Below are 25,258 nucleotides of genomic sequence, written 5' to 3'. Positions count from 1 at the left end.
ATTAAAAGTTTAAATATGTTTTGCTACTTATATACATTAACTATGTTATTTACTTTACAAGGGCTCTGAAAGTAACGCCTCCTGTTTTATGATATTGATCGATGACATCAGAGGCAGATGTTGGTGAGATGCCAGTAGAAGTTGAACCTTCCCACCAGTATTTCATTACTTGTTGTCCTGTGACAGATGGCAGCAGAGGAGAACTCCAACAAATTGGACCCTGACATTAAAGTGTGTTTAAAGCAAAGCTGTGCAACTGGATTCCTCCACATGGAAAAAAAATTGCACTCGTTAACATTCATCAGTGCTTTCTTAACTTTTACGGAGACCAAACAGTGGATGTGAGCACAGTGGGTGGTGTTTTTCAGCAGGGCTGACAGTGACATGTGCAGGCTCTTGTTCACTGTTGGTGAAAATGCACAGCCAACGGTAGTGACTGTTGAAAAACAGTGTTTTGTAGCTGAGAGTTTGCTTTTTTAGAGTTACCGTGCTCATTGTTTCAGTTTCCATGAAAATAAGTAGGAAGAATTACTTTCACAGAGACCTACACAGATACTGCCCAAGACAATTCCTCATCACTCCGTGCAGCCCAGGCAAGCCCAGGATATCTTTAGCACTGAGACATTTCTTATGGTGGTCTCAAAAGAGCTCCAACGCCAGAGCACTGTTTGGGTTTGCTGTCTGTAGCCTACCGCAGAGCTGATCTTACACAGCAATGAGAAAATCTGTATTTATCCCTTGTAATAATACGCAGCTGAGCAATTGTGACAGGGGTTTATAGATGCCTCTCCTTCGTCCTCAGAATTGCCTGTAGGTGTGGCTTGGGGAGGATGTGTGCTCAGGAGAACAATCCCTGGCCCCAGACAAGACAATGAAGGCAGTTCATGTCCTTTCTGACAGACCTCTTGAGAGTGGGGTGGGTCCATTTCAACCCTGAAATGCTTGTCTCCAGAGCACTTTTGTATTTTGTTCCCAGAAAATTTCTGTACCACATCCAAGCCTCAAGTAAAGATGAGATACGGTTATACATCATGCCCTTCTATTTTTTCATTCATCTAGGCCAAATTTTGGGCAGGGAGAGAGTCAGACATGCTGCTGAACAGATTGAAACAGTGCACTGCAGTTTGCTTTAAGCCTATGCATGGCAATGAAGACCAAGTTGCCACTGGTTCTACAATCTCAGTGGTGCATCTCTGTCACTTATCTGGCTGAGCTGGAGGGGATACCCATGAATTCAGGGAGAACTTCTATACAAATAGCTGCACGTCTAATTTCTCTTGGAAGTGCAGAAGGACACATCCACCTGAGTCTCCATGCTGTGGAAAGTAGAAGCTAGGCCCTAAAATCTTTGTATTGTAAATATTTTTAATTTCCTACATTTGTGTATCATATACACTGAATATGAAAAGAATTATTGTAAAACTTTAACTGCTGACTACGTCAGTTTTTATACATTTTGACTGGCCTTGATCCTGCACTGACTGTGCGTGTTTGACAAAGTATTGATTAGGGTGGATCAAAATGCCTGTTACTGAGACCGAGCTTCTTCCTGCCAACCTACTTTATTCAGCAAGCTTTTACGGATTTTCTACATTCTAGGTCACCCTTTTATAGTTTCATGAGGTGTGCATAAACGTATGTATATATTTAGGAACTGTATTACATTCTCACAAAGTCACTGGCAAAATTCCCATGAAGTTTCAAGGGAATAGGATCAGCTTCTTAATGTTTTAATAGTTTTGTGATTTCTTATTGGCTAAAGAACAAGCTACAGTAAACAGACTTCATGTGAAGTTTAGAGTAAATTCTCTGTGACTTTAATCAGAAAAAAAAATAAAAAAGCAAGACATAGCTGGAGACCATCAAGTCTAGACATTTTAGTAGACTTCCTGGTTTATATCTAAGAAGATTCTTGAAACAGAAGAATAAAAGAAAACGCTTTAAATCTGTTACAGGAACAAGTGATACAACTGGTCTATTGTACAGTGATACAGCAGCATACGGGGAACAAATTTATTAAAATGGGCATGATTACACTTTTTGGTCTCTGCTCCAGCATGCGGATCTGGTCCGGAATATCTCCCATACCTGCCAGCTCAGTCATGATATTATTTATAGTGAAACAGGTAAGCCAATTCCATAATTAATAATTATCAATATAAAAGTGAATATATATCACACAGCATTTTAACCTTCCCTGCATGTTTGTTTCAAAAACATTTGACATGACAATTAATGTTTGTTAAAATTAGTTATAAGAAGAAACATTGTCTGAGAAACAATAGAATTACGTGTTATAACTCACTCAGAGTAGGTGATATATTACAATTTTACTCTATAAAAGCTGGTTCATACAGTGAATAAACCATGTTTGCATTTATTTTTGCAGTGTATTTTCATAATGACATTGATAATTAAACTAGTTTTATTTTTTGAGTTTTCTACCAATATATCAATAATGTTGTGAAAATTCTTTATTTTCTACTGTTGTTTCCAGTCATATTCTAATCCCAATGTTGCTTAATTTACATTTTTTTTATTTTTTATTTAATTTACATTTTACCTAAATGTGCTATCATTTAGCCTTTTAGAAATATACAAAGGGAAGGCATTGCTTCTCATATTTGTGAAAGCTGATGTTACTGGTTTTGTTCTGCAACTCAACTTCTAACATCAGGCTAGCAAAACTATTTAGTATTGTTACTTCTAATTCTTGGAGTGCTCTAGCAAAATAGTCATTTCTTTCTTATTCTAAATCTATGAAAAATTAAAAGCTTTCTTCCTCATCTGTACTGTCTTGAAATTTGTGAGAGTTCTCAGAGTTTAAGGACAGAATACCTCAGTGTAAATCTCCTCAGGGAAATTTTCTTCTTTTTTTTTTTTTCCATTTTATTTATTTATTTAGGAATAAATACCTTTATTTCAGTAAATTAAACTGATACATATATTAATGTGTTGAAGTTAATTCCAATTCATCCAAATAAAAATCATATGCAAATTTAGGGAAATAATCTGTGAAAGAAGTATACAAGGCAATGAGCACAGCTGAACAGGTTTACTTTACACTGAAATTGTTACTTCTAACCGCTTGTGCTACAATTATGTGTGAATGTGCTGTAAATATTGAAATTTTGCTCTTTTTTTTCTGTTTTTCTTAAAAAAAAAAAAAAAAAAAAAATTACCAAGAGACACATATTCTGAATCTAGAGCTTCTCTCATGTAAATGGATAGAGAACTGATGCACTGATGCAGATCTCAGTTTTCTGAGAGTCCTTGAATCCAAAGGATGCCTCAAACAAAGCGCCAGTCAGTGTTAACTGAAAATCTCCCTGTGACTTCTGTGTCATTACAGTTTAAAGAAATTAAAGAGATGCAAACCTTATTACACAGTAGTCATTTATGAAAATAATAGGTAGATTACAATTATTCTGTTAGCAAACTTGGAGGTCTATTATAATAACCTACTTCTTAGAGGGGAACTTTTAGCAGTGCCATCTACTGCATCCAATGTATTTTTAAACAGTGGGGTCATCTTTGTGCAGCTTTGTGCACCTGAGCGAACCAAATGAATGTTTGGAATGGAAAGACCTCTCCAGGAAGGTTTGGTAACATTTCAGTGTCAATGAACTGAAGTGAAATGAACTGAAGTGTTCACAGGCTCTACTCTGCAGAGACTGACAATTCCAGAAAGAAGTGAAATTGTCATTTGTACCTGGAGTGCTCCTCATTCTTGTTAACTAAAATTCTTCATGGATGATTCTCAGCAATTTCTCCAGAAAATGAACCAAACAAGCTGCCAGGTAGTCAACATGAGGCTTTCTCTGTGTTTCTTTAGCTGTTTAATGCATTTGTTTATTAGAAACAGAAGTGCTATCCTTAAATCAAGCAGTCCTTTCTACAAGTGCGTCATCATATCTTTTGCTTCTTTAAATGAGGTTCACTGACCAAGGAGTATCTGAAGAATCTCCCCTGGCTCTCAGCATTTTGAGGCCCAGATGAGGGAAATGTCAAGAAGATTTGTATTTTGGAAACATGCATTCTTTTCTCATGGCTGCTGTAAATATTCTCTCCTTATCTTGCAAGCCCATCAGATGAAGAAAAATTATAGACTTTCTGCTGCCTGGAATTTAAAGTAGGGTGTCTGGAAATTAGTTGAGAGTCTCAAAGCAGAGCAGTGAGCAAACAACATCTTGCACAGCCAAACCATGCAAGAATGGGTGGTTTCAAAAACAACTAGATAACATTCACTGTTGTTCTGTTTTGAACATGCATAAATACTACTTTTCTTTGCTTTTTGGTAAACTTGTGTTCAAAAAATAGCTTACAGGTGAAGTTCACACCATAGGGCAGCCTGGTTTATTTCAGCTCTTAGCACATTATCTGGCTCAGACAAGTACCACTGTACACATGTGAAAGGTGCTTTCTGAAAAGGGTCTAATCCAGGTGAAAGAAAATGGGTTTTCCCTGGGGAGCTGAAAATTATTTGGTGCAAGAATTATTATTATTTTTTTTTAACTTTTGTTTGGATTGTCTTCACAATTTTGTCATTAGAGTATGTAACATTTTCATCCAGTAATGAATTGTTCTGTTTTGGTGACACACACTGACACTGTTCTTGGACTACTTGCCTGCCTCTGGCTTCTGAAAGCCCCGGTGTTCAGAAGACCAAATGGCATATTATATAGAGATTGCTTTGACTAACGTTTCTTACACTGGATAAATAATGATCAAAGTATCATGCTGATACTGAGCTGCAAGCAATATTCTTTCTCTACTGCTATTGTACTAGTTGGGCATTACTTAAACAGCCCAAATCTGATAGGATGCAAAGCAATTTTGCATTTAGCTCTTCTGTTTTACCCATTCCTTTCCCAAACAGCATTTATCAAGTAGCTCTCTGAAGGCCTCTGCAGTAGGAGAGCATTGTATGAATAAGATGAATCAGAAAGACAGATATTTAAAGAGAAAAAGTTAAAATTACAAGTCCTCTCAGGATAACAGTAATTCTTACATTAACAAGATTTTTGCCACAGATGCCCGCCTCATCCTCGGCGCAGCAGTCACTTCATGTGAAATCATTATTAACATCTGTTCGTCACTGGGAATTACTACTTTTTTTTTAATGTAGCTTTTAATTTATAGCAGATTTTATCTTAGCTTTTTTTTTTTTTCTTCTTCTCTTTACTAGCAACTATATATCTACATCTCAAATTTCACCCATTGAAGATAATAGCTAGGTCTCTTTCTTTTCTCCGTATCAGTTTTCTGGTGCATCTCAGGTTCCAGGGTTATTGATCAACAGCCACCTGAATGTGGGCCAGCAGTGTGCCCAGATGGCCAAGAAAGCCAATGTCATAGAATCATTGAATCACAGAATGGCCTGGGTTGAAAAGGACCATAATGATCATCTAGTTTCAGCTATGTGTTCTCAGCTATGATCAGCTATGTGCAGGATTGCCAACCAGTTTCTTCACAGGAAGGGTGAATAGCCATTTGAAAAGCTTGATCTTGAAGATCTTTTCCGATCTATGTGTTTCTGCAGTTGCAGTACTGTGCATATCTTATAAATGCAACTCTGCAGGGAGCAGCTGAGAGGAGAATTGATTTTTCAGGCACTCCAAAGAATCTGCTGTCATCAAACTGCATAAATCTGAAGTCAAGCCTGTACTGCACTGCATTAATAAGAGATTGTTTTTTGTAGTGCTTTTAGTTGTATTCTCTTTGAGCAGATAAGATCAAAGCAGTTATTCTAGATTGTATTCTTCAGAAATCTAGTTTTTCAGAATTTAAAGGCCTTTTTGATCTCTCCCTAATGATAACTGCAACAGGAAGATCCAAGCTTCCAGGTTTGAAAATATCTAATATGAAAAAAAGAAATATTCATTTGTATGAGATGTTTTAAATGGAGAAAACTCTTTTATGGATAAAAATAAGCATTCATACTCCATTTCATTTTGTAAAACTGTCCCCTGCCCAGGCAAAAACAACACAGTGTTAGTGGAGACAGGCAAGAAAAAGTAGAATGAATGATTGTAAGTTCTCCAGAAAGCTGAGGAATAGAAATGCATTTATGGCATGTTTGCTGTATTAGAGGAAGAAGTGGCCTTTCAGTTGCTGAAATGGAGTGCAAATGAAGTGGGGAAGAGACAACAATAGCTAAATATTACTGTTTATTCATTTCACTTTTATTCAAATTATTACTGAAGTATTCAATCAAGTAAGCTTGATTATCTTCAAAAATACTATAAAAATAAACAGCCCACAAAGTTGTTATCAATCAAATTCCTAAGTTAATCCAGCAGAAGGAGAAATGTAAATACATGAGAACAATTAGCTGACCTTGGAATGAAATGACTGTAGAAGCTTCTTCCCAGGGAAGAGAGGTCTTTTTCTCCCTGCTTACCAAACTTGCCTCCATTCTGCTCCTTGCTTCCTCACTCCTCTCCTCACCTCTTAAATTTGTTAGTTGATGGAAACTTGTCCTCTAAAAGACCACTAGACTAGCTGGTTTTCTCCATGTAAGACTTTTTTTACTCACAGGCCAAAGGATCTCTGCTGGAAAAAACAACTACTGGATGGAACAAATACAAACAGGAATGCCTAAAAATGCTACAGGAAACAACTGTAGGTACTGGTAAGTGTACAAACAGCAAATAAAGATATGTTAAGCAGCATAGCTAAAAATGCAAATATTCATATAATGTTATTTGATTCACAGAAGTGTGTGACTCTTAAGTTTTAAATGTAAACAGCCAGTTTTGTAACTAGACCTACAAATACGCAGTCATGAAGTAAATGGCTGCCTTTGTCCTCATCTACTTTATATTGAAACAAGCCATAGAACAGCTGGTCCTGAGCTACTGCTGTGATACATCACAGACTACAGACTACTAGCTGAGAGGTCCTTTGGATGAAGGAGACCTGTGTTCACTCCCTTTTTCAGCCTGAAGGAAGACAAGCAATTATTTCTGGAAATTTCACTAAGCATAAGATAATGTGTCATTAAAGGAAAAGAAGATGACTCCCATTCCTCCTTTAGAAACTGAGCCATAGTGGACAAAAACACAAAACAAAGGAGGCAAAGCAACTGGGGTTTATCTCTTTTCACAGAACTGCTTGTGTATTTTTAATGCAGCCCACAACACAGCTGGCCTTCCGGGCTGCAGGCGCTCACTGCTGTCTCATGGCCAGCTTCTCGCCCACCAGAACCCCAAGTCCTTCTGCGCAGGGCTGCTCTCAAGCACATCTTCCCCCAGTCTGTATCAATACCTGGCATTGCCCCCACCCAATGGCAGCACCCTGCACCTGGCCTTACTGAACCCCATTGGGTTCCCATGGGCCCACTTCTCCAGCCTGTCCAGGTCCCTCTGGATGGCTTCCCTTCCCTCCAGTGTTTCGACTGCACCGCTCAGCTTGGTGTCATCACAAACTTGCTGAGGTGCACTGGATGCCATCGTCTGTCATTGATGAAGATGTTGAAGAGCAACTGTCTGTCCCAACACCGACCCCTGAGGGACACTGCTTGTGCCTGGCTTGCACCCTGACACAGAGCCATTGATCACAGCCCTTTGGCTGTGACCAGCCGGCCAATTCCTTACCCATCCAACAGCCCATCCTTCAAATCCAGAACTCTCCAAGTTAGAGAGCAGGATGTGGCGAGGGACCGTGTCCAAGGCCTTGCAGAAGTCCAGGTAATGACATCCACTGCCCTTCCCCCATCCACCAACGCCGTCACTGCATCATAGAAGGCCGCCACATCGGTCAGGCACGATCTGTCCTTGGTACAGCCATGCTGGCTGTCTCGAATCATTTGTCTCATGTGCCTTAACACAGCTTCCAGGAGGATCTGCTCCATGATCTTCCCAGGCACAGAGGTGAGGCTCACCGGCCTGTAGTTCCCCAGGTCTTTCTTTCTACCTCTTTTAGAAATTGGAGTAATATTTCCTTTTTCCAGTCACCGGGGACTTTACCAGACAGCCATGATTTTTCAAATATGATGGAGAGCGGCTCGGCAACCACATCAGGCTTCTACCTCTTTCAGAACCCTAGGATGGATATCATCTGGCCCCATAAACTTGAATGTGTTCAGTTTCATGAGGAGGACTTGCTCCACCATTACAGTGGGACAGAAACCACTCCCCACACTCTCACCTAGAGACTCACGGTCCTGGCAGACATGGGAAGCCTGATCACCCATGAAGACTGAGGCAAAGCACTCACTGAGTACCTCAGCTTTTTCTACGTCCGAGGAAGTCAGCTCCCTGTTACCTTTCACCAGAGGAAGACAAGAGGAAGACAAAGGAACACTCTCCTTGGCCTGTCTCCTCCTGCCTGTGTACCTGTAGAACCCCTGCTTGTTATCTTTCACATCTCTTGCCAAGTTCAGCTCCATCTGCGCCTTGGCTTTCCTAATCCTATCTCTACACACATGGAGAACAGCCCTGTATTCCTCCAAGGATACACAGCCTTGCTTCCACCTTCTGTACATTTCCCTCTTTTCTCTCAGGTTAAGCTGCAGGTCCTTGCACAGCCATGACAGTCACCCGCCTTCCCCGCTCAACTTCTGCTGGAGGATGGAGAGCCGTTGTGCTCTCAGAAGGGTGCCCTTAAAGAGCTGCCATCTCTGCTCTGTGCCCATCCCTTAAGGACAGTTTCCCAGGGGATCCCACTCAGCAGTTCCTTGAGCAGCCGGAATTTTGCTCTCCTGAAGCACAGGAGACTAACTCTGCTTTTTGCCAGGCCCGCATTCTTCAAGATCAGAAACTCCATAGAGGCATGGTCACTACAGCCCAGGCTGCCTCCAGTCTTAACCTCTCTAATGCTCTCCTTTGCATTAGTGAGCACCAGGTCCAGTAAGGCTTCACCTCAGGTTGGCCCATCTATTACCTGGACCAGGAGGTTATCCTTAACAGACTCCAGGAATCTCTTGGATTGTCTGCCACCCACTATGCCGCTCTCTCAGCATATATCTGGGGTGATTGAAATCCCCCAATAGGACAAGAGCCCACGAGTGTCACACCTCCTGCAGCTGAAGCAAGAAGGCCTTGTCAGCAGGCTCCTCCTTATCAGGTGGCCTGTAGCAGACCCCAACCACTAGATGCCCTTTACCGGACCAATCCTTGATTTTTACCCACAAGCTCTCGACCTGATTGTGGCTGTTTGTCAGATACAGCTCTTAGCAAAATGCAAAAGCAGAGTGTGTTGTGGTGGGAAGTGGCAATTGCAAACAACCCAAATGACCCAGGAAGCCAAAAAGCAGTGACACATAGCAAGATGTCAGAAGACAGTGGTTTGTAAAAGAACTATACATACTCAGAAGTCCAGTTTTCAAGGAATAATGTAAAAACTACTTTTCTCCTGTCAGCCTACATAATTCATACTTGTCATAGCTACCTGAATTCTGTACCTCTGATGAGATATGAGGGAAAGGAATAATAAGAATGCGTCTATAAATGTTAACAACTGTGTGGGTCATAAGGCAGATGGAGCTCAAAGGTATAGCAAAATCATTAACAATTGTCCATGTGTTTTAGCAAAAGCACCCCGAAAAGATTCCAGTGAGAAAGTACACAAGTATCCTTGTTTCTTCTTCCCACCAAGATCATCAAAGAATTGCTGATCATTATGGAAAACAAAGCAGGATATATTCTTCTGCCTCCAATGGACAGAAAGATGTGAAGCTCAGAGATGAGAACTTTAACTTCTCCTAAAAAATGACAGAAAGACTGAAAACTAGAAAACCCAGAAACTAGTACAACCAGCAGTGTTGAAGTGCAGTTTGAAGTGTTTTGTCTGCTCCTTATGTCCTGTGAGTGATGTGGTATCTTGTGAAGATTAAAACTGATGGAGTTGATCTGATAGGCTGCCAGCTCCCAATCCATTATTACTGAGAGAGCAATAGAAGTCACTACCAGAGAAGATGATGATTATCTGAGCTGAGAACTGGTGTCACAGGGGTCATGAAAAGTGGAATATTTTCTATTTGTCAGCAGTCTTTGATGTACAGCAACTGAGAGCACGGCTGGAAGCTGTTACATTTAGAAAACAGAGGCCTTGGGATGATTTTCTACAACACTACTAGCTCATGGTAAAGCGCGTGAAACATGTTGCTTATGTGTACTCAAGGCAAAAAGAACAGTAGCTTTTTCTGCCCTGTTCAACAAACATGGTGCAATGAATACATGAAGTCTGTTACATTTTCTAAATACTCTTCTCATGCCAGTGCACAAGTGATCGTATGTTGTTTCCATATGATAGGATTGATATTTACTCCACACTGAATGAATCCACATGCTTGCAGGTTTCTTAAAATGGTACACGATGTTTTTCATGATCATCCATTGTTTGAAACATTTTTTGTAAAACATCTATTCGCTTCTCTCCCCAGGGATACATTGTAATGGGACTTTTGATCAGTTTGTTTGCTGGCCATACTCAACCCCAGGAAAAGTATCTGTTCCTTGTCCTTTGTATTTGCCATGGTTGGAAAATGGTAATGTAAAAGTTGTTATTTTTCTTAGAGTTTACACTGGCAATCCAGACACATGACAAATATTTCTGGTCTATTTTGTGACCCGTGTCTTCTTTTCATCTCTTTTCTAACTTGACACATAGAATTACAAGCAATATTTAGTTATTTACATTTTTTTTACCCGTATTTACCACTGATGGAGTTTTGTGCTTCATCTCTGCGCTGTCAAAGCAAAATTTCCAGCAAAAGCAAGAAGAATGTATAACTGTACAGTCAGGCCTTGATTGGCAGTAACAGATTTGGGGTTCAGCTTCTGGGATACCTACTGATCCAAGAGATTAAGCACTGGAATGGAAGAGACAGTCTAATGGGTCTGAGCAGTCTGCCCTCCAGTGCAAGGTGCTGCACCAACAGCAAGTGGTGCATTGAACAGAAGGGTTTTCCAAGCTGTGCTGTGCTGGACAGAGTGGAGCAGGAAGGCCCTCCTGGAAGGGAAAAATAGTAACATCTGAAGGAGCAAAGCCATCTGAAAGCCTTCCTTTTCTACAAAAGAAATCCAAAAGCATTCTTACCAGCACAGTCTAGTGATTCTGAATCCTGCTTAGTTTTTCTTAGCTACATATAGTTTTTGTAGTCATATTTGTAATACCTCTTAGAAGAACCAATTGTGCTTGAGATTTTTGGTTGGGAATCTACCATGGGCTGCTTATCTTAGCTTTCTCCAGTCCACCCCACAAAAGATTTAATCAAAAATGTCATCATCTGTCTTTTCTGGGGCTGTTGAGCTCCAAAGCAGAGAAACCAACCTTTATCTATTCTCTCAAATACCTGCTTCTTCCAACCACTTGTAACAAATTCAGCTGTTCGAAATAAACATGGCAGCATCTTACTTCCCTCCCTGTAATTGAGACTCCTTTTTTTTTTTTTTTCCCCCTTTTTTTTCTTTTTCTGTCTGAATTTCTACAAAAACAACCTGTAAGACATTGCATCATATCATGAAGCTTTCCACTGTAATCGCAATGGGAAATACTAATCCTGATTAGAATTAGGTTGGAATGCCCCAGTGTCTTAGGAGGAGTGTCACTGAGACAGCCCTGCTGTCTGTCCTGGTAGTTCTGTGGATCTGGGGTTACCTGTGGTCCTCTCTTCTCCTCTTCACGTTTTCAAGGTACAGCTGTGGTTATCCTGGAACACAACTTGGACTTGAACCAAAAATGCTTGTGGGCTTGAGATAGATTTTTTTATGATTTGGTATCATTTCACTAGAAAACTAGAGTACTATAGAACTAAGATTTTGGACCACATTTCATATGAACTCCTTATTTTTATTCAGTGATTAAATATCTGCTCCAGTTAAGGTCCACATAAATTTTAGCCCCTTTTCCTGGCTCTAGAATCCCAAGGCCCATCCTCACAGTCAGGCTCCTGCATGGCCTTTCTGAAGATTAGAGTATACAAAGCGTTGCCAAAATTCTCCCTAATGCTAATACAGAAGAGCTCACAAAGCATTATTTCGTCTCTCCTACTTTGTCAGTTTACTGCCTCTAGAGCTAGCCTAGCAATGAAGTGGGACCACACTGCAACATGGCAATTTCTGAATGAAAGCTTAGGAAGGTGATTCTCTAAATAACATAAACCCTAAGATCCCTCCTGACCTGATCTGACATGAACTTCTGGGATCCCTTAGCTTTTTGTCCTAGACAGGAACTTTTTCTTCTCTGATATGCTTTTACTTTTTAAAGAGATATTTGTCATACTACATAAATCATGTCCTTAAAGAGTCTCCATCTCTGTACAGTATGCCAGAGTACTTGTAAACATGGAGGTCATTTCCTGCTTGGGGAATCTGTTAGAATTCCACTACATGTTGGACAATAAAATGTGCACTGAACATGAACAGGCAATCATCACACAAAGCTCCTGCGCCTTCACAGCAAACTGTGCTCCAAAAACAGTTCTCTCAGTTCCAGTCATTCAAAGTAAAATTAGATATTCTGGTGGTTGCTGCTGTATGGCAACTGTTATATCCCCTCTTAGCTGTCTCTTCTCCAGACTGAACAGCCCCAGGTCTCTCAGCCTTCCCTCATAAGGGAGATGCTCCAGGCCCTGGCCATCTTTCCCTGCTAACCTTGAGCTGAGGAACCCAGAACTGGACAAGATACTCCAGATGTGATCTCACCAGAGCAAAGCAGAGGGGAGAACCTCCCTCACCCTACTGGCCACACTCTTTGTAATGCACTATACATCACTGGCCTTCTTGGCCTCAAGAGCACATTGTTGGCTCATGGTCACTCTGATGGTCACCAGAATCTCTAGGTCCTTCTCTGCAGAGCACCTTTCCAGCAGGTCAGCACCTGTCCTGTACTGATGCATGTGGTTATTCCTCCTCAGGTGTAGGACACTTCATGTGCCCTCTTCACTTTCTGAACCTCATAAGGTTCCTCTCTGCCCAACACTCTAGTCTGTCCAGGTCCCACTGAATGGCAGGACAGCCTTCCAGTGTATCAGCCAATCCTCCCAGCTACTCCCATCAGAACATGCTGACGGTGGACACCGTCCTTTCTCCTGGGTCGTTGATGAAGATATTGAGGGAAGACTTGACCCAGCACTGTCCCCTAGGGAACACTAGATAAAGGCCTCCAACTAGACTCTGAGTCACTGATCATTACTCTCTGAGCTCTGCCATTCAGCCAGATCTCAGTCCACCTCACCATCCACTCACCTATCCTACACCTTGTTTCACAACAAGGATGTTGTGGGAGATGGTGTCAAACACCTCGCTCAAGTCAAGATACACAAAATGCACTGCTCCCTCCCCATTGGTCAAGCATGATTACCCCTTGGTGAATCCACATTAACTACTCATGATAACTTTCTTCTCTTCTAATTTCTTGGAGATGGCACCAAGAACAAGTATCCATCACCTCCATCACCTCTCCAGGGACAGAATTGAAGCTAACTGGCATGTAATTTCCCAGATCCTTCTTCTTGCCCTTTTTGAAGACTGAGGTGACGCTGACTATCTTCCCTACTTTCTTCTACACAAATGTGAAAAATATATTGTCAAAGACAAAATAAAAGATGTGGTTTTTTTTTTTGTTTTGTTTTGTTTTGATTGTTTTTTTTTGTTTTTGTTTATTGTTTTTTGTTGTTGTTGTTTGCTTGTTTTGTCTGCATTTGAGCAAAGGTTTATTGCTATAGTGTAAAGGGAAATCCTTAGAATGTTCATGAAAAATGAAATCTTTATTTTTACCTGTAAGACTAACCTCTATTTACTTTCAGGAAGTGCAGGAAATGTATACAGAGTCTGCTTAGATGAAGGAACTTGGCAAACGAAGGAAAACTCCACAGACATTTGGCGTGACAGTTCAGAATGTTCTGAGAAAAATAATCTCCAAAAAAATGTAAGCATGATGTTTTATACCATGGTTTAATCCTTTAATCTTCGTAATCCCTTCTTGAATAACTGATAAAATATTTCGGTTGAATACCTGCAAAAGATGTTCAGATTTCATTTGGATTACCAAATTGAAAACTGCTAAGAAGAAGCAGAGGAAGAAAGATTAAGGAAGGAGATTCTAGCTTTAGATTAGAGAAATTGTTTTCTGTTTAGAGTTCAGCATTCACATGTACTGAATCCCTCCTAATAAAATTGAAATGAAAAGCCTGCAACTTGTCTAGCAAATAGCTCAGAGGACTGGAAGTCAGCCAAAGCCAGACTCCCAACCCCTGTGACCTCCTGAGCCTTTTAGCATAGCAGTTCAAGCTGGAAACCAGGGATCCTGATGCCTTGCCACATTGCCCAGCTACCAATGCCTGGCAATGAATGCAACAGTTTCAGATAACAGTAAAGCATGTGACTGAATGGGTTTCAGCTTCTTGTAACTTCTTTTGCTGCACTGTTTGTCTTGCTGATCTCAAAATGAAGTCTGTTTGGAGAGCAGTATTACTACTGAACACTTTATTAACTTAGCTTTTGTTACTTTGGTAAATGATACTAATGTTTATTACTTTATTGATTTTATTTTTTTTTTAGTAATTTATTGATCGTGTATTATCTATTAAGCAAGATTATTTCAGGATTACCAAGACCTTAATAAATTCTTTATACAGTGAATATATGGTTTTCCAACCTCACAGTTTATTCAAGTGTGATAAACTTGGAGTACTTTGTTTTTCTGCAGCCCGTTGACTATCCTGGATTGTAAAGGTGTGGGTGGAGGACTGCCACTTTAATTCATCAGGTGTGACAGCAAGAGAACAAGAGGTTTCTCTGAAAGTTTTAGCCAGCTTTCCGAACAAGCCTAAATGTGTGTTTATACCATGTAATTATATTTAGTCAAAAGCCACAAGCTGTTAGGAATAACCCAGAACTTGCATCCACCCGCATCTGATGAATCAACTTCATTTCATTTGCTTCAGATTTGAAAAAATGTCACAGCCAATACAATTCATCCTGTTGGAATGTTTTCATGGAGCTGAGTGACTAATGAACATCCCTTGGGAATCTCCTGCTGTGCCTCTGGGCATCCTCTCCAAGGCTTCCACCAGCAGGCACAGCTCACTCTGCTATTCAGACAGTGCTTATTAGCATAGGCTGATTTAGAGACAATTAGCTGGCAGGAGGAGAGTGTGATAATCTGTGGCTGTATGATTAAATCACACAGTTAACAGCAAAGGTTACACAGTTAACAGCAAAAGTAGCCAGACAAACCCCAGCCCAAATAAAACTCCTTAACATCTGTGTTGTATTAAGAAGCAGGCAGTCTATTTCAATCACTCTGTAGATACAGTTGCCTCTGAAAATTGTGCTCGGAAGAGCAGTGTGCGTCTTGGCTCCCCAGATAACACAGCTATTGCATTTCAGTGCAGGGGTGGAGCTCACTCTGCACTTATTAAACGTTAGGATCCATTTCATTTATGTGATTGTTTTAATGATTAATAGTCATTAAGACTCAAAATTGGATTTGTGCAAGAGAAATCTGGAAATGGGTCCTTGACTGCCTTCAAATCTGAGAAGAAACTTGGTCTGTTCTCCAGGGTGTCTCCCACAAGGTTTTCATGAGAAAATGCAGGGAACAGATATCAGAAATTTGCCCTGGCTATGCTGCAACACAAATAAATTGGACTCGAAAGCTTTTGATTTATATTCATATCCTACTTACCTGCCTGCATATACATATGCAAAGCTTCTCTTTCTTTTTTTCTTTTCCTAGGAAAAAGAACATAAATTACTTACCACACTACAGTTGCTGTACACCGTAGGATATTATCTTTCTCTCATCTCACTTGTCTTAGCTCTTCTTATACTTTCTTTACTCAGGTTAGTATGAAATTGCATGCATTTTTAAATATAAAACACAATATGCATATTGTTTTTGCATAGTTGGATTTCTTATTTCTGATGTAAGTTATGGAGGAAATTCCTGTATAAAATCAATCAATGGCAACAATATGACTATAATGGTATTTTTTATTGTTGCTTTCTTTGGATTAAATATACTCCAGAGGATTTATACATTTTCTTCCCCACAGAAAACTTCACTGCACAAGAAACTACATCCATATGAATTTATTTGCATCTTTCATCTTGCGTGCCACAGCCATTCTTATTAAAGACACTGTACTCCACAGGATTTACTCCAAAAGACCCAATGATGAAACTGGATGGATATTATACCTCAGTCCTGAGGTAACTTCTTAGTTGCTAATAGTAAATGTGTACTCCCAGTGGCCATAACAATTACAAATATAGAAGTTAGCACCAAGTTTTAAGGTGTTTGTTAGTTGAGATTCAAATCTCAGGCAGTCTGGAAAAACGTTTATAAATCATAATGCACTCATTAAAAAAACAACAAACATACTAAAAAAAATCTATAGATATGTTTACACATTTTTACTTAAGCAAAACAGTTTTTTCACGCTTGTAGCCTTAGGAAGAATTCAATACATTTTTTCAGCACTTACTTAAGAACTCTTGCATTTATTCATTCTAGGTATGCATAGCAAAATGCAACGTACACAAATACTGCATGTAACACTGTGCTTCCAAACAACGCATTTACTGTGAAAGTACATGAAGGGGAAAACAGTTCAAAGGTTTTTCAGCACTAGGAAAATGTGCAGATTTTCAGAGTCACTACTGACCACAACAGCCATTGCAGAGTTACTTTCACAGAATCCCATATGGTTGAATTGGAAGGGACTTCACAGCCTTCCCAGCCCCATCCCTGCCATGGATTGGCTCTCCGCCCAGCTCAGGCCCATCCATGGCCTTTGGGCATCTGCAAGGATGGGGAACCCACAGCTCTCAGGGCAGCAGTGCCAGGACCTCATCACTTCTGGGTGAAGAATTTCCTCCTAGCAGCTAACCTAAATCTCCCCATTTAAAGTTTAAGACCATTGCCCTTGCTCTGTAGCTATCAGATCATGAAAAAAATTGGTCTCTCTCCTGTTTATAGTCTCCCTTTAAACACTGGAGAGCCTCAGTGAGATCTCTTTGAAGCCTTCCCTTCTCCAGGCTGAACAAGATGAACTCCCTCAGCCTTTCTCCATAGGAGGGGTGCTCCAGCCCCTCTCCATGGCCATTCCATGGCCATTTCCATGGCCATTCTCTGGACCAACTCCAACAGATCTGCATCCTTCTGCTGGGGGCCCCAGACCTGGGCATGTGCTCCAGGTGGGGCCTCAGAAAGACAGAATAATTCTGCTGATCTGCTTGTATACCAGGAGCACTTATCTTCTAGTAAACAATAAAAGTAATACTCCTCAGTGCTTCCCCTTGTTCCCAAGTATAAACTCTTGGCATGAACTCTAAGTTGTTTTCAGAATCATAGTGCACCCTGTATTGGCAGGGATCCACAAGGATCATAGAATCATAGAACTATAGAGTGGCTTGGGTTGGAGGAACTCTTAAAGATCATCTAGTTTCAGCTCCTCTGCAATGGCAGATCATCAAGTCCAGCTCCTGATTCCACACTATCCTAATATCAATTCATATTCCAACATTTCACCAAATGCTTTTTGAACTCTGGTTCTGCCCTTTTTTTCTCCAAAGGCAGAGACAAATCCAACCTAACTGCATCACATGTTTACCTCTATTCCCAGAAAGTCCAGATCTCCCAAAATAACAGCAGCTCAGAATCTTGAAGTACATATGACTGAAATGCATGTGTATCACAGCCACATACTGGTTTTAAAATGATAGCTGAAGTAACCAGGGAAAATTAGGATTTGTCAGAACTTCTATGTATTACAGTGGTTCCTGGTCTTTCATTCCTACAGATTTTAATCATTTGCAGAACCGCTCAGTTTTTCATGCACTATTTTGTTGGAGCAAATTATTTTTGGCTATTAGTAGAAGGAATTTATCTGCATACGTTATTGATTACTGCTGTGTTCTCAGAAAGAAGACTGCTGCAGACATATATAGTGATAGGATGGGGTGAGTATCTAACAATTTCAAAGTTCTTGATTCTGTGGTATTTTTTCAAATCATTAGTGAATATTTTGTAATGAAAAGAGGAAAAAAAAAAGTTTCATTTTTGTTCTGAAACCGGCATTTCTCAATAGAAGTATACTAGAAGTGACATGTTAGTTGCAGCTCTGTTTGATTTGAGGTAATATCTTGGTTTACCTGAAAACAATAGCCTAATAGAATGAGAAGAAAAGTTACTACACTTGGTAATATTCTCTACCAGCGTAGAATATTAAAGCATTATCAGCACCTTCAATTTCTTCATTTGAATTAGAGCATTTATGTGGTCAAGATATCTACACATTAAGAGCTTTGCTTTTATGTATTCACCTTCTGAGCTCAGCAAAATTTGCTGAAGCTCTAAAGTGTGCTTTAAATTAGAGGACAGTTCAAAACACTACATGATTCAGATCCTGCATTTCAGACATTTTTCATGGAAGAAAGACAACACAAAGGCAGTTACAAGCATTTTAACAATGTTGTGTAAATTATTTTCTCTTTTCCTTTTTTCATGTGAGTAGCACATAATCGGACAATCGTGTTTGTTGCTCACTTATCATAATTCTGTATACAGGTTGAACAAAAGGAAAAGTCAAGGTTTCCTAATTCCCAATAATGATCTAAAATCTACCCATACAACTTGCAAGTCTTAGAAAGTTTTTTATGAAGATTTAAAAATGTAATTTTAGACAATGTTTAGGCAGGTTTAGTGCAGGACTGATTCATAGCTGATGGACTGAACTGAGGAGGATGATAGGGTGGATGGAATAGAATATCTGCCGATCATAAAGCTTTTATCTGTGTACAGATTTACTAGCTCACTCACACCATTCAATTTACTTTCTCAAATGTAAAATTGCATATCCAGTACTGTAGGATACATATATATCTGTATGTGCATATATGAATGTATATATATATGCTTATATATATATATATATTTAAAACACGAAAAAGAAAAAAAATGTACTAAGGAAAATTATTTTTAAAGGATTAATCTGTAGCGGATGACTATGTAATTATAAGTAAATTATTCCATATTTTCTCTGCTTTATTGCGTACTAAAATCTTTACCCAAGATAAAGAGGTAAATCATAAAGAACTGTTTAGATTCAAACAAAGAAAAACAAATAAAATGTCAACTAAGATTGAAATTATAATAATTGCAGTTGGAATGGAAAAAAAAAAACAATTAAAAATGCTAAAAATAAATTTTTGTTTACTGTTATAAAGACTGTTGTTATAAATTCCTTGTCAATTTGACAGTGATTCACATCATTCAGTTCCAGGTGTCCAAAATTGTACAAGACTGTAATAATCACAGGGAATTGAGACAAGTTCCTTTTACTTCTTTTTGGTACCTGTGCTATCTCTTGATATTTTAAATAGGAATTGGGTAGAATCTAAGAATGAAATATCCTTCTGGAATAATTCCTAGAATTAAGTGAATTTCAGTTAAGGCCACGTTTTCTGTGTTTATGAATATATTTGTTAAATAAATGTACAAATATTTATGAAATGGGAACCATTCCTGTAGAAAAATATCAATTCCTTAATCAAGATTCAAAACAGGGTTTCTGCATAAACTAGGAAATTTTACTGAACTAACACACATCAGTTCCTTTTGCTAAACAAATATACTGGTCTTTAAAGTATGTATTGATCTCTAATGCTGAACTAGACTATATCTTATGGTTAGTCTATCTGGTAGAGAGAGGGACTCATTTTATCTGACGAAGTTAAATTTCTGTGGGTAATATCTACATTCTTCCCAGAACTATAGGAAGAAGACAAGAAGGAACAGAACTGTAGAGATCATCTGGTTTCATCACATTGCTAGACATAGTGAGCATTGTCCAGACAAATATATTTTTGTGTGGAAATCTGTTTAGTTTTAATAAAACTAAGGTTTTATTAAAGGTTTTCCAGAAAGAACCTCTGCTTCTTAAAAAACAAGCAAACAAACAAACCCAAAATCAATAAAACAAACAAACAAAAAAACCCACACCAAAACTTCACTGAAAATGACCACCATAAGACTGAAATATTTTCACTTTTGGTGTTTCATTGGAAAGATTGAATTTTCCCATGTCCTAAGCCCCTTCCTCAAAACGGCACCTGCTTCAAAGTTACATGAGTTTGCTCCAAACCAGTAGAGTTCTGATTATTTGGAGGAATGGAAATGCCACTTCTCGTTTGTGTGCACATTTCAATGCTTGGTTGCTCTAATTGTGAAGAATATTTTCTTTATATCTAATATGAACATTGCCTGCTACTGCTCTTTCTACCACTCTTTTGCTGTGCACCTCCTGCTCCATGTGCTTCTGCTATTGTTAGTATTGAAGACAGCAGTTAGGCTTCCTCTTAAACTTTTCTTCTTAAGGCTGAAGACATTTAGTTCTCTCAGTCTCTTCTACATGATGCACTACAGGTCCCAGTAATCTTGGAGGCCTCTGCTGGAGTATTCATATTTTTTCTAGTTTATCTACATCAGAGACTTAGAAAATTTAGGCTGATCAGTAGTGTTTATGTATTCATGTATGTGCATGCAATTTGCACACTGAAAATGTGATATTCAATTATACAATGAAGTTCTTATTTTCTTTGAGGTGCAAATGGAGAAAAACAGGAAGAGGTTGATTTTTGTACAACATCTAAGTAGAATGCTGAAAATCATATTGCACCAGGTCCATAGTAGTGTGTCTTTATTTTGTATGAATCATTCTGCAAGCTTGGCTGTAATAACTTTTTTTCTTACAGCTGTTCCTATTCTATTTGTTGCTCCCTGGGGAATAAGCAGATCGAAACTGGAGAACACAGGGTAGGTTACTAGGCTAAACAATCTTAGAATACTGGTTTTCAGTTTGCTTATTTTTTTCCAGAAGCTTTTGACAGTAACTGGCAAAACTATTGACTATTGGATTACATTAAGATTATACAGCACATAATAAGACTTGCTAGATTTTAAAGGTTCATTTTATTCTTTTCACATTTAACTACTGGAAATTCATTGATTCAATTATACATAAATCAAGAAGGAAAATGAACATTCACTGTTTCTCAAATGAAAACTTGTATCTATTTTTAATTCATGTGAGGCAATTTTCCTGCACAAACATCTTCCCCATAAGAGAGCGTCTTATCAAGAAAAGGAGACCGGTGCTTTCCCTGGAGACCATCATTGGTTTGAGTTTTATTAACATTCAGGAAAAAAATATTAGTTATAGTAGATAATGACAAAATCTGATATTCACAAAAAGTTGAACTTAAATGAATGCATTCTGTGTGAATTAATTGCTGAGGGTAACTTGCATTGGTAGCTATCAGTTTTCCACTTTTCTGGTCTTCAATCTTCTACTGGTGTCACATAGACTTGGTTTTTCATAAATAGTTCTTTCATAAATTTCATAAAATAAGATTTATTTTCTTTAATTCTCTTTTTTAATTTGTGGTTCCTAAAGAGTTTTGTTTGGAATAACCATATGCTATTAGGCAATAACATCAGGAACCAAGTCACAATTACAGTCTCATAGAATTAGAGGTTATACAGGCCTTAAATGGCAAGCCCTCGTCCCACAGGTTTACAGCAAGCTAATTGGCAAAAAAAAGAATCATAGAATGATAAAATGGCTATGGGTTGGGAGGGATGTCATTGACCATCCATTTCTACCCCCCTGCTCTAGGCAGGGTTTTGCCAGCCGCTAGATCAAGCAGCAGATAATGAATATGTGCACTGGACAAATCAGAAGTGTAGAGGAGAAAAGGAGACATTTTCCTGCTGACAGGAAGACAGCCAATGTTACACTCATCTACAAAAAGTGCGTGTGAAACCCAGGAAACTATGGACACATTATTCGATTCCTGGAAAAGCTATGGAGAACAGCCTGGGAGATGTGAAGGGCAGCTTAAGGACAAAGCTATTGTCAGGCATAGTCCACATGGATTCATAAGTGAAACTATTACCTTAGTAGCTTCATCTCCTTCTGTGATAAAGTATTCTGCTTGGTGGATGAAGGGAAGGCAGTGAACACCATCTTTCTGGATTTTAGTAAGGCTGTTGATACTGTTCCTTATGGCTTCCTTCTAGAATAATTGTCCAACTGTGAGATAAACAGGTTGACAACACACTAGGTGATGAATTGGCACAATGCTAGAGCTCACAGTGTTGTACTGAATGGGGCTATATCTGTTTGGTGGATAGTCACTAGCAGGGCTCTCCAGACCTCAATTTTTATCAATAATCTGAATGCAAGAGTGCAATGCATCATCAGCGAGTGTGCTAATGAGTCTAAAGTGGGAGGATCTCTTGGCCCTCCGGAGGGACAAGTAGCCTTGCAGAGGGATTTACGTAAGTTGATCATCAATGTCATGAAGTTCAAGAAAAGCAAGTGCCAGGCTCTGTGTCTGAGACAGAATAATGCCAGACACAATTATGGACTGGGAGATGAATGTCCGGAGAACACCCTGCAGAAAGAGACCTAGAGGCGCTGGTCGATAGCAGGCTCAATGTGCATCGTGCCAACAGTATGCCTTGGCAGCCAAAAGGACAAACTGCATTTTGGAGTGCATTAAATGCATTTTAGCCAGCCAGAGATAATTTTCCTATTATATTAAGTGTCGGTGTAGTCTCACCTTGCATATTGTGTACAGTTCTGTTCTTCACAGTATAAAAGGATATAAAGGTTCTTGAAAGCATCAAGAGGAGGGCAACAACACTGGTAAAAGGAAGGCATGTCCTGTGAAAAGTAGCTGAGGACACTTAGGTTGTCTGTTTTGGAGAGAAGGAGGCCAAGAGGTGACCTCATTGTTCTCCACAACTCCATGAGGAGGAGAAACAGAGGGAGGTGCTGGGCTCTGCTCCCTGGTGACTGTGTTAGTGGGGATTTCAGACTGGATATTTGGCAAAATTTCTTTAACTGTGACGGTGGTCGAGCAGTAGAACAGGTTCCTGAGAGGTGTGGTTTGTGCCCCATGCCTATCAATGCATTTGGATAATGCACTCAGTAAGATACTTTAACTTTTGCTTAGCCCAGAAGCGATCAAGCAGTTGGATTTGATCTCTGAAAGCCCCTTCCAACTGAACTATTCTGTTCCATTCACAGTCTGTATGCATACTTCTTAGTTAGTTCAGAAGTTACAATTCAGATTTATCCTTTTCCAGTTCATGATTTTAGTGACTAAATTTGGGTAAGATGTGTCCCGCTGTGAAGTTTCAGTGCCACTTGCAGTTGTAGTGTAGATCCAAAGGCAGAATTCACCAGATTGTTTTGAGGTTTACAGCCTACGGAAATGTCTCTCAAAATTCTAGCAGGAAGATCTTCACAAAATATACACTTGTTTGTTATACTATTCACAGTTTAATTCAATTTCTCTTGAATACCACTTAGATGTTTAAATTTAGTCAAGTTTCCTTTGAAATACGTACATACGTTATTTAAGCTTTCTTATTTATTTCCATGAAAATAATATATATATATTTTTAATTATGCTGCAGGTGCTGGGGAACAAATGAACACATGGGAATCTGGTGGATCATTAGAGGACCGATGTTGTTTTCCATTACAGTAAGAACTATTTTATCTGTTCCTCGCATGATGGCTGCATCAAAAGTAACATCTCTTATTTTATCATGTTGGCCCATGATGCATGAAAAAGTGTTCCATAGCTGCAAATTTGCACAATCAAATGGCATTACAGTGCTCTTTATATCTGTTGTAATTTCCATGGAAATAAATAGCAAGCATTACTTTCAGAGAATCCTACATAGCATACACAACTATGTCTATCATAATCCTTCCTATAAACGTAATCTAATTGTTGTATTAGAGAAGATGAGGCAGAAATGATTGTAAATGAGCTTTCTTACTCACTGTCAGTGCACACAGCTTCACATTATAAATCTGTAAGCAAGAAAATTTTCAGTGTCAGCTCTCAACTATGTATCTGTGCAGTGACTTCTGCAGTGCTCTGCACAAACTAACACAATGCCTTCTAGTACCTGCTTCTTGTATTTTTACAATGCTTTATTCAGTGAATAGATTACTTAGGACAGTACTACCACGTGGTGAGCAACTACAGAGTATGTTGTGCAATAGCAAGGATACAAAGAAATAGCAACAAAAAATGTTGATGGTCATAGGAAGAAAGCATTAGTCTAAACAAGCACCAGAATAATGTAAAAAAATGTAGTAAGGCATAACAAGACTAAAATATGTTTTCAAAAAGAAGTTTAAACCTGAAATCGGGTGGTAATGAAGATAGCATGATCAGAACAGTTCCTGAGGATATGGTTACAAACACAGAATTCTGATGGGTGAGGGTTAGGTAAGTCCCCAGAACAACTTACATTTTCACAGAGTCGACAAGGTGTAAAAAAGATTAGAGAAATAGATGATTTCATCAGCATCCTGCTAATTTGTCCAGCAAATATTGTAGAGAAGAAATCCACTTTACTTATGCTAGGACTGCTCAGACTGTGATACTGAGGAACTGATGTGTGTGGAAAGAAGGGTATAATTTTCTGTCATGCTGTAGACATGTAGTAGAGATGTAGCAATTATGACCTTAGAGAAGAAGCAGTGGACTGTTTTGCTTCTACTGAGCTGGAGAGAAGCATGAGAGAGAAAGGGGACATAGCTGGGACTGTGAAGCAGACTGTGAAGAGATGACTTCAGAGTCATCAAGAAGTAAAACATTTGATGGGCAACAGAGCTTTCTCTGTCTCTCAAAAGGCAGTGGAGAGAAGAGCCAGAAAAGAATCATATCATAGAATCATCAAAGAATCATAGAATCATAGAATGGCCTGGGTTGAAAAGGACCACAATGCTCATCAGTTCCAACCCCCTGCTGTGTGCAGGTCACCAACCAGCAGCCCAGGCTGCCCAGAGCCACATCCAGCCTGGCCTTGAATGCCTGCAGGGATGGGGCATCCACAGCCTCCTTGGGCAACCTGTGCCAGTGCCTCACCACCCTCTGGCTCAAAAACTTCCTCCTCATATCCAACCTAAACCTCCCCTGTTTCACTTTAAAACCATTCCCCCTTATGCTATCACCATTCCCCTCCTGTTTCTACGCTCCCTTCAAGCACTGGAAGGCCACAGTGAGGTCTCCCCACAGCCTTCTCTTCCCCAAGCTCAACAGGCCCAGTTCCCTCAGCCTTTCCTCACACAGAGCTGCTCCAGCCCTCTGCTCATCTCAGTGCCTCCTCTGGACCCGCTGCCAGAGCTCCACGTCCTTGCTGTGCTGGGGGCCCCAGGCCTGGACGCAGCGCTGCAGATGGGGCCTTGCAGGAGCCGATGGAGGGGGACAAT

General features: G+C 39.5%; 1 protein-coding gene across 1 annotated transcript in view; it reads left to right on the top strand.

Annotated features, from left to right (window-relative positions):
• The first annotated feature begins 2,021 nt into the window (after positions 1-2,021).
• The window catches only part of GLP2R (glucagon like peptide 2 receptor), a 30,998-nt gene continuing 7,761 nt past the window's right edge, over positions 2,022-25,258 (top strand). The window contains exons 1-9 of the mRNA XM_042883884.1: positions 2,022-2,126; positions 6,541-6,634; positions 10,388-10,492; positions 13,754-13,875; positions 15,688-15,794; positions 16,007-16,163; positions 17,756-17,915; positions 20,709-20,769; positions 23,443-23,512. Of these exons, the coding sequence (XP_042739818.1) occupies positions 2,022-2,126; positions 6,541-6,634; positions 10,388-10,492; positions 13,754-13,875; positions 15,688-15,794; positions 16,007-16,163; positions 17,756-17,915; positions 20,709-20,769; positions 23,443-23,512 (981 nt within the window). The remainder of the gene's footprint in view (positions 2,127-6,540; positions 6,635-10,387; positions 10,493-13,753; positions 13,876-15,687; positions 15,795-16,006; positions 16,164-17,755; positions 17,916-20,708; positions 20,770-23,442; positions 23,513-25,258) is intronic.

The sequence above is a fragment of the Lagopus leucura genome, unplaced genomic scaffold, assembly GCF_019238085.1.
Source record: "Lagopus leucura isolate 7727_CA_CO unplaced genomic scaffold, USGS_WTPT01 Super-Scaffold_100040, whole genome shotgun sequence".
Classification (NCBI taxonomy): Eukaryota; Metazoa; Chordata; class Aves; order Galliformes; family Phasianidae; genus Lagopus; species Lagopus leucura.
Note: the sequence above shows the minus strand (reverse complement) of the source record. Positions and strands in the feature narration are given on the sequence as shown.